Consider the following 10,151-nt stretch of genomic DNA (forward strand, 5'->3'; position numbering starts at 1 on the left):
GGAACAGGATATGACTGTGCCAGTGCAAATCTCTGACATGCAAAGAAACTTGCACAGGTGTTAATATTAGTGACTGGGAATGCTAAGCAGAGGAATGTCTCTCAGGCTCTGGAGGAGGAGAAGGCAGGGAAGCTCTCAGGGGAGGAGCCAGTGCTGGGCAATTCTCCTGTGGTAGGCTACAACTCACTGCTCTTGGGCTGAACAAAAGATACCTATAAAGAGGGATAAGTAAGTGGTGCTGATTTGCTGTCAGGGCTCTGGGAATCTCCTTCCTCTTGCCTTCTCCTAACTTATTAGGTATCTTCAGATTTCTAACAGAAGCAAGTAAGCACACAGTTATGCTCAAATGAAGCTGCATCAGAGGACAGGAAAAGAAGCAGGAAATGACAGAAGATGTCCATTACTTCTTGAACTAGCTGTTTTTGGACAGTTCTGATCCGTAGGGTCCAGCACTTAACTCTAGTCACATTGATCTGCAACAGTGGTATAATTTTATATTATGTTGAGTAATTGAGTAACCAGACAAGACTATTCCCTGTTTAGATTGTATTTATGCAGTGGCCATTTTTTTTTTTTTTTTTTTTGCTATTGAAGCACACTAACTATAGGCACATTAAATTTTGTAGTGGCAAATATGGCTTAGTTGTTTAAAATGTTTAGTCAAAACAATCCTTATATAGACACAGATGAATGCATGAGTGTTTTCCACAAAATGTACTGAGCATTATGATATCAGGTAATGGTTCAGATACATGTTGATTAGCTGAAACTCAGAGATGTTAGCTCTGAATGTGATAAAGCTCTTATAGTGGTGACTAGGCAGGAATAGAGGTCTACTTTAAACCAATGCTTCCATCACTGGGCATTATAAAAACAAGAGATGATTTTAGACTATAGATTGCTATAGCCAGCATGAGATAATATATCTCAGTTTTGTGGGTATGCTTCAAAAATTTTAATTTGAAATCAAGAAAGTTACATTTATTAAAAGTAGCAATTATTTTTCTAATAATGGTGGCAATTTTACGAGTGCCCCAATTCTGTCTGTTGCTGCAATAGAGATTTATCTGATTTATGTAGTTACTGTCCTCAAATGCTAACTTGAGAATGGATTCATAACAATGCTAATTTTTTTTAGGTGTATTATCAGTAAGAGAATTAAATTTCAAAGTAACAGTCTCTGGCACACAGCCAAGTACATCTTAGCTGGTGGTGTTCAGGTCCAATTGTGTGCAGCCCCAGCCAGAATAAGCCTGTGTCATATCTACCCTGGGTAGGTATGGCTGTCTCACTGAAGCCTCACCCTGAAGAGCCACACCCTGGCACTAGCCAATCTGCTCAAGCAAGCAGAGAGGGCAGGAGCCAGGGCAGGGCAAATAAAGTAAAGCAGGAGCAGTTGCTGCTTACATTTGTCTTTGATACCGTTGTGTTGACTTGCAACCTCAGAAACAGACACCATGGTGCACCTGACTGATGCTGAGAAGGCTCTGGTCACTGGCCTGTGGGGAAAGGTGAAAGCTGAGGAAATTGGTGCTGAGGCCCTGGGCAGGTTGGTATTCAGGTTACAAGACAACTCACAAGTGGAAGTTGGGTGCATGGAGATGGAGGTCTGCTGCCCACAGGCAATAACTTCCAGCATTTTCTGGCTGTTCTCTCCTTCTTAGTATGCTGATTGTCTACCCTTGGACCCAGAGGTTCTTTGACAGCTTTGGAGACCTGTCCTCTGCCTCTGCTGTCATGAGTAATGCCAAGGTGAAGGGCCATGGCAAGAAGGTGATTGACTCCTTTAGTGAAGGCCTGAAACACCTGGACAACCTCAAGGGCACCTTTGCCAGCCTGAGTGAGCTCCACTGTGACAAACTGCATGTGGATCCTGAGAACTTCAAGGTGAGTCTGATGGGTCTGCCCATGGTTTCCTTCCTCTAGTTTCTGGGCTTACCTTCCTATCAGAAGGAAAGGGGAAGAGATTCTAGGGAGCAGTTTAGATGGATGGTTTCTGCTTGTTCCCCATGAAGTGCTGACAAGAGTTTGGTTATTTTACCCTCCACTCCCAATCATCATGTTCTCTCACTTTGTCCTTCTATGTTGTGATTTCCTTTTTCTCCAGTAAACTTTAATTTTCAGTTGTAGTTTTAAAATGCATTTCTTCTTTATCTACTTTTTTTGTTTCTTTATTTTGTTTTCTTTCAAGTATTTCCTGGTAATTTGCTTTGAGGACAAGTGCTGTGGGATGTTCTGTATGGCAAATGTGTTGCTGATTAGTCAATAAATAAAATGCTGATTGGCCATTGGCTAGGCAGGAAGTGTAGGCGGGACAAGGAGGAGAATAAAGCTGGGAAGTGGAAGGCTGAGTCAGAGAGACACTGCCAGCCGCCATTAGGACAAGGAAGATGTAAAGTACCGGTAAGCCACAAGCCCGTGGCAAGGTATAGATTAATAGAAATGGATTAATTTAAGCTGTAAGAACAGTTAGCAAGAAGCCTGCCACGGCCATACAGTTTGTAACCAATATAAGTCTCTGTGTTTACTTGGTTGGGTTTGAGCGGCTGTGGGGCTGGCAGGTGAGAGAGACTTATCCTGACTGTGGGCCAGGCAGGAAAACTCTAGCAACAGACAAGGAAGATAAGCGGTTCCCTGCTTCTTTGCACAGCTCTAAAGAATAACAAAGAAAATTGGCTTTCTGGCTAGGACATAGGATAGATTTTTTTTTTTTGAGACAGGGTTTCTCTGTGAAGTTTGTGCCTTTCCTGGAACTCACTCTGTAGCCCAGGCTGGCCTCGAACTCACAGAGATCCACCTGCCTCTGCCTCCCGAGTGCTGGGATTAAAGGTGTGCACCACCACCACCTGGCCAGAATAGATTTTTTTGCATATAAATTCTGCTTGACATAGAAGAATTCTTATCAAAATTTCCCAGTAAGATTCAGCTGCCATTCTGCCTGTGTTTTAAGGTTAGAACCATAAGTGTCATTTGATATGAGCCTGAAGTGTCTGGTATTTTTCTCTACTATCATGTTGAAGCCTATTCCATCTTCCCACAGCTCCTGGGCAATATGATCGTGATTGTGATGGCCCACCACCTAGGCAAGGATTTCACCCCCGCTGCACAGGCTGCCTATCAGAAGGTGGTGGCTGGTGTGGCCACTGCCCTGGCTCACAAGTATCACTAAAACCATGTTCCTTCTTTTATTTATGCGCAAAGCTTTTTTGTCTTCAGAGAGAAAATGTCAATTGTTGAGAAAATGATGAAGGCTTTTGGCCTTCTACCTTCTCTTTATTAAAAAATATGTACTTTCAGCCGGGCAGTGGTGGCGCACGCCTTTAATCCCAGCACTCGGGAGGCAGAGCCAGGCGGATCTCTGTGAGTTCGAGGCCAGCCTGGACTACCAAGTGAGTTCCAGGAGAGGCGCAAAGCTACACAGAGAAACCCTGTCTCGAAAAAAACCAAAAAAAAAAAAAAAAAAAAAAATGTACTTTCATTGCAATGGTGTGTTTTAATTGTGTTTCTTGGAAGGATTCATGTGAAGCTTTTGAGATATAAAGTAACTGGGATATGCTGTAGGGAGGAAAGGAGGGTGAAAGTCATGCCATTCCATTTTAATTAAAATAATTCAAAAATAAAATACAGCAAAAGAAAAGAGTACTTAGAAAAAGGTTATTCAGTTTGACTTTGAGCTAATATACTGATATCAGGTGCTTCCTGATAGATGATGAGATGGTAAGCAGCTACTACGTGGGAAATCTCCTCTGATTCCCATTTTTTATCATTCAGAAAAGAATCAAGTAAGGATTTAATTTACAGCATAGATTTTCATTATGTTTTATAGTTAAAAAATTTTTTCTGGTTGTTCTCACAGATGTCTCTTGTCTTTCCACATACTTCCTTGAACCTCAGAGACTTCACTCTAATAATTTCTCCTGCTTGAAATTCCTACTACTCATAAAAATTTTCTTTCTTTCATGCTTTTCTACACACATTTTCATCCTCTCATGACCTCTTTTATATAGATAACCCCATTAGTTACAGAGACATGCTAGAAACAGGAAAAGCAGGAGCTCTTCAGCCCTTGTCCCCTCCTCTACCATTAGTAATGATCGTGAATCTTCACATACTCACAGCTTGCACAGGAGGTCAGCAGGTGTTAATATGGGGTAAATCCAGGACTAGGGAGAACATGAGAAGAAACATTTTGTTCCTTGATAGTCATTGCTGATTTAGGGAGCTTTCATGAGTTCACAGCAAACAGAATTACATTCTCTTCCAATGTGTCTTTCTTGAATATCCATGAAGGGATTGGAGATTGACATCTCTCTGAACTTGTTTCTGTTTTTTTTTCTAGCTATATAACTGTTGATGCTACTATTGGCAATACCACATACTTGCATTTCCCCTGTCTATAACCTTTCAGGATATGTTAAATTCTGGAATTGAAATATGAGTTTCAAATGTTCTTTATCCTTTGTTCTACTACAAGTCTGGCAATACTGGTAGACTAATATATATGATTCATGATGAATAATTAGAGACAAATTTTGAAATTACAGAATGAAGTTATCAAAATAAAATCAAATTTAACTGTTGCCTAAAGTATAAAATAAATCAAAACCTTAAGATGGAAAGGTGCAAAACATTTGGACTAAAATGTAGGGCAAAGTTTATTAAGATTGTCTGTGAGCCAGGTTTGTAGTGCATGCCTGTGATCCCAGCACTCAAGAAGCTGAGTCACGATCATGAGTCTGATGCCCACCTAGGGCACATAGGGAGGGTTTGTCTTAGTACACACACAACAAAAACAGGACATCTTTTACATCAACCATGAACAAGAAAACAAAAGCATGGACAAGAAAAACAAAAAGGAACAAGTAAAAGAAGATAGGGATAGTAAAGTTTTTGCATAGCATAGAAAATAACTAAGAAAATGAAAATCAATTTATAAAATGGGAGAAAATATCTGTGAGCTAATTCCAATAACATATTAATATGCAAAGTATATAAGGGACTCATATATTTCACTAGAAAGAACATGGAAAAATGAATGAGACATATATATTTTTAAAAGAAGTCACACAAAATTCCAACACATATAGGCAAAGAAACTCAGTATCAGGGAAAGACAAGTCAAAAAACACCAAGAGATATCACTTTATTTTGTTAGAATAACTGTTGTCAAAGAGGCAAAGGACATGTGTTGGAGCATATGTGAATGCATTTATATATATATTTATGTATATATATTATACGGACATTATAGCATTTAGCAATTATAAAGTTGGCGTCCTTGAGAGGTGTTTTTGTAGGGGACAGTCTTTGCTCATAGCATATGCAGTGACTGTTCATAGGCATGGTGAGACTTTTAGGTTTTGCATGAGTTTTACTGGAGGTCAGTATCATGCATACAGACTATCACACTCTAGACTACTGCATAAAAATGACCTGGGAAAGTCGAACATCTTTAGTTTAGATCTAACTGCCTTAGGGGTTACCCCAGTTAGGAAGTGACTCTAAACAAAAACAAAAACAAAACCAGCCTTCAAACTCTGAATGTTCCTTCACAAGTAGCAGACCATTAGTTCTTCTCCTCACAGTGAGCCATCCATCTACATCAAGTCAATGAGGATTGGGACTAGCTGAACACTAAGTGGTCAAATATACTCCTGTTAAGAGAGTGAAGCTGCTTTATAAAACTTGGACCTCCAGGATCCTATATCTGCTAATATGAAAACCATATTCACCTGTTCTAGAATTGATGTCTTCTTGTGTCATATGGAACTGAAGATTTTCACAACCTACCCACTAATTGACACAAGTGAAGTTTCTTACTTGCCCAAACCACAACAAACAAACAACAAACTTTCACACAGCAGTTTGGCTCACTCCCCACTTTTTTCAAGGTTTGGAAGACTACTAAAAAATACAGATTATAAGAGGCAGTAGCTGGATCTTGGGGGAGATGGATTCCCAATTTTCTAAGAAAGCGCCATATTGATTTCCAAAGTGGTTGTACAAGCTTGTATTCCCAACAGCAGTGGAGGAGAGTTCCCCTAGCTCCACATCCTCTCCAGCATAAGGTGTCTTCAGTGTTTTGATCTTAGCCATTCTGACAGGCATAAGGTGGTATCTCAGAGTTGTTTTGATTTGCATTTCCCTGATGATTAAGGATGTGGATCTCTGGGAGTCCAATTGCGAGAATGAGGAGGGTTTATATGAGCAAGAATTGTTGAGACCAAGGTTGGATAAAGCACAGGGGCAAATAGCCAAACGAATGGAAACACATGAACTATGAATCAATGGCTGAGGGGTCCCCAACTGGATCAGGCCCTCTGAATGGGTGAGACAGTTGATTGGCTTGATCTGTTTGGGAGGCATCCAGGCAGTGGGACCGGGTCCTGTGCTCAGTGCATGAATTGGCTGTTTGAAACCTGGGACTTATGCAGGGTCGCTTGGCTCAGCCTGGGAGGAGGGGACTGGACCTGCCTGGACTGAGTCTACTGAGGTTGATCTCAGTCCCCAGGGGAGGCTTTGCCCTGGAGGAGGCAGGAATGGGGGGTTTGCTGAGGGGAAGGTGAGGGGGGCGGGAGGGGGAAGAACAAGGGAATCTGTGGCTGATGTGTAGAACTGAATTGTATTGCAAAATAAAAATAAAAAATTCAAAAAAAAAAGAGGCAGTAGATGTCATTTAAAGCTGTTCCTATAGTTTTAACCATTTTATAATGTATCATCTTTTGTTTTCTGTCAATTGTTAGTTCTTAGTATTTAGGATGATTTAATCAGAATTAATCTCTCTCTCTCTCTCTCTCTTCGTCTCTTCTCTATGTCATAGGTATATACACTTGAGAAACCACGAACCCAGGCAAGATGTATTTTAATTGATATAGTGACTTCACAGCTAACCTTCCTTATCAGCAAAGACAGACCTGTCCTCAATGTGGTGATGTGTTGATATGAAAGCACTGCTCACTGCTGCTTCATCCTGACAGAGCTTGTTCATTCACTACCTAGAGTGCTTGAGGGAATAAAGGGGAGCAAGCTAAAACAGAACAGGCAGCCACACAGAACGAGGGTGGGGAGACAAATGTTGATAGCTCTGAGAATCAAATGACTGGACTACAAATGGAAATGAAAAGCAAGCCACATCATTTAATAATTAAAGGGCACCCCTTTTAGGCAAACTTTTATATAAAATATTTTAGATTAAGGAGGAGTTGGTTATGGGTACAAACTGCATTTGGTGTCTTTCTTTAGTTTCCCCTCACATTATCCTATGTTGTTTTTATTCTACAAGTTCTCAAAACTTCCCTTCTTGTTTTTGACCTTTATAAGCATCACTGTGATTTTTAAATGAAACAGTAAGAAAAGGAAATTCCCACATTTCTCACCACTAGGTTAATAAACATTAATGGAAATCTATTTAGCTAGTAGTAAAATGTTAAGGTCCTGATCTGGCAAAACTCACAGTATCCAGCTGATTTTTCACTCCCATATTGACATTATTCAGGAGAGAAAAGGGAAGATGAATGAAGAGCAGATAAATCATAGAAATATAGAAACTTCTCTTTTATCTGAAAGCCAAGTACAATTTGTTCTTTAGGTGATGTGAGTCTCACACTCTGGCAGCCACCAAACAGTACTTGTCACATCATTATTCACATTAATACGGAACACAGACACTTAGATATCCACAGCACCTACACAGATCAGAGCTAGAATTGGTCTAAAATTATTTTTACCTTGTATATTTGTTTCATAACCTTATCTGTTTTCTAGGCCTCTTTAGTATTTTCTGGTGTTTTGAGTGATATTAAAATGAATATACCTATTAAGTTCTTATAATTAAATGAGAAAGAGGATTCACATGTGGATGTCCTGGGGCTAGTATTGAACCTTTCATAACTAATCTAGTCAAGGTGAGTTGACTGAGAACACACTGCGTTTCTGACTATTTCAAGGGAAATCTCTCTCTGGGTCTTCATGCTGTTAGTCACCGGGTTTGTCAGAGTAGATTGTGTTCACACTAGCTATGATAGCATAAAAGAGGGGTGCAGCATGCCTTGTAATCATGCAAATAACAGAAATAATATACAGGATCATGAAAGAAGCCAGGATGTGAGTGGTACAGGTTTTGAGAGTTGAGCCATCTTCTCAGTCAGCTTTAGAGGGCAATATTGAGCGTGGAATTAATATATACATACTTTTGGAGAATTAATTTTAGTGGATAGGAACAACACAAAAGATTCTTGATCCTATTTTTCTTATAATAGACCACACGTGGATAAAAGACATGCCTGTATACCAAATGGCTCATCTTTAAAAGTTCTGCCTGATGTATAGCTGGCAAAGAGTTCCCCGGAACCTGTGGGTTGCCTCTTCACTTCATTTGCAGTCTCTGTTGCTTAACAGATACTTTGAAAGTTTATGAGGCCCCATTTATCCATTGTGTGTCTTAAGGGGCCAGAATCTTATTGAGAAAGTCCTCATCTATGCCTGTCTCTTGAAGTGTTTACTTTTTCCTCTAGTGATTTCAGAGTTTCTGGGCGTACACCAAGGCATTTGATAAACTTGAAGTTGATTTTTATGTTGTGTGGAAGAGAAGGATCCAGTTTTATTTTTCCACAGGTAAATATCAAGTTTCTTGAAACTATTTGCTAAGGAGTCTGTCTTTTCTCCAGTGACTGTCTTTGGCATTTTTCCCCCTCAAGAGTTAAATAACCTAAAATTTGGTGGAAGCTATTCAGAACTCACAGATGGCTACAGTTCAATATATGAATAATAGTTAAACGATTATTCATATATATATGTTACCATGCTTCTATATAATATAAAATAATATATTTTAAAATATATATTTAAATATTAAATAATATATTTTAATAAATAATATAAAATGCTTTATATTTCAGCTAAAGTCGGCATATTTTTATAGACAAAATATACAGTGAATAAAATGCTAGAAAAAATATGAGTAACTAAAAAGAGCATTTACAAAATAATAGTCATAACAACGCACACTGGTATTTGTGAGTTCTTGAAGTTTGTGGTCAACTGTTCTATCTGGTATCAACATATTTGGAACCTCTAAGACCCACTTCTTTGGAAAAACTTTGCAGGAGCTTCTTATTTATGTTTTCAGCCTTGCCAAAACCCTAGCTGACCTGACCACATTTAAAAACAGACTTGCTTCAAGTACCCTTGAAAAAATGAGGAAGAAGAAAGAAAAAAAAAATCAGTGGAACACTTCTGCCCCCTACCGATATGCAACGGTATCTTTAGAGGAATGACTTTAAAAGGGTGGTGATATATGTGTATCCCAGTCAGCTTTAAGTGTTATCCTGAAACAACCAAGAGTCATCTAAGAAGAAATTCTCAACTGAAGAAATCGCTTAGATGTAATTAGCCTGTGGGCATACTTCTGGAAGATTATTAACTGATGCAGGAGGGCCCAGCCCACTGAGGGTACATCCTTAGGCAGATGGTCCTGGTCTTTATAGGAAAGCTGGGTAATTGGGATAGAGAGATGGCTGGAGTTCAGTTCCCAGCATCCACATTAGCCTCATAATAGCAGCTCACTATAGCCTTTACTCCAGGTTCAGGGGAACCTGATGCCTCTAGTCTCCATGTAACCTATAGGGGCTTATAGACACATAATTTACAAAACTAAAAATTAATCTCTTAACAAAACTATAATAATAAACTATTTAAAAGACAGAAAAGATTTCTATGACATTTTAATGTATTCTTGGAGTCTTGTAATCCTGACTAATCCTATTTTGTGATGTAACAAACAGAATGAAAAACAAAGAGTCTTAAGATTTGAAGGACAGTATGATAAAAAGGACTCATTATAGTGGCTTCTAAAAATCATGCATCACGTCTGCCCCACATGGTACTTAGAGTCCTATTACTGTAGATGCCTCTGTGGAACAGGATATGACTGTGCCAGTGCAAATCTCTGACATGCAAAGAAACTTGCACAGGTGTTAATATTAGTGACTGGGAATGCTAAGCAGAGGAATGTCTCTCAGGCTCTGGAGAAGGAGAAGGCAGGGAAGCTCTCAGGGGAGGAGCCAGTGCTGGGCAATTCTCCTGTGGTAGGCTACAACTCACTGCTCTTGGGCTGAACAAGAGATACCTATAAAGAGGGATAAGTAAGTGGT

At 39.4% G+C, this 10,151-nt stretch overlaps 1 protein-coding gene across 1 annotated transcript; it reads left to right on the forward strand.

Annotated features, from left to right (window-relative positions):
- The first annotated feature begins 1,427 nt into the window (after positions 1 to 1,427).
- LOC128125547 (hemoglobin subunit beta-like) lies at positions 1,428 to 3,447 on the forward strand. Its single transcript, XM_052763060.1, has 3 exons — positions 1,428 to 1,549; positions 1,665 to 1,887; positions 3,041 to 3,447. The coding sequence occupies exons 1-3, from the start codon at positions 1,458 to 1,460 to the stop codon at positions 3,167 to 3,169; spliced, it is 444 nt and encodes a 147-aa protein (XP_052619020.1). The 5' UTR covers positions 1,428 to 1,457; the 3' UTR covers positions 3,170 to 3,447.
- Positions 3,448 to 10,151: the final 6,704 nt, after the last annotated feature.

Source organism: Peromyscus californicus, unplaced genomic scaffold (assembly GCF_007827085.1).
Source record: "Peromyscus californicus insignis strain IS unplaced genomic scaffold, ASM782708v3 Scaffold_4__1_contigs__length_199733344, whole genome shotgun sequence".
NCBI lineage: Eukaryota > Metazoa > Chordata > Mammalia > Rodentia > Cricetidae > Peromyscus > Peromyscus californicus.

Coding starts and splice junctions, on each gene's coding strand:
- LOC128125547 (XM_052763060.1), top strand. CDS start 1,458: ATGGTGCACCTGACTGATGCTGAGAAGGCTCTGGTCACTGGCCTGTGG. Junction 1,550..1,664: donor GGTGCTGAGGCCCTGGGCAG/GTTGGTATTCAG, acceptor TCTCCTTCTTAG/TATGCTGATTGTCTACCCTT. Junction 1,888..3,040: donor TGGATCCTGAGAACTTCAAG/GTGAGTCTGATG, acceptor ATCTTCCCACAG/CTCCTGGGCAATATGATCGT.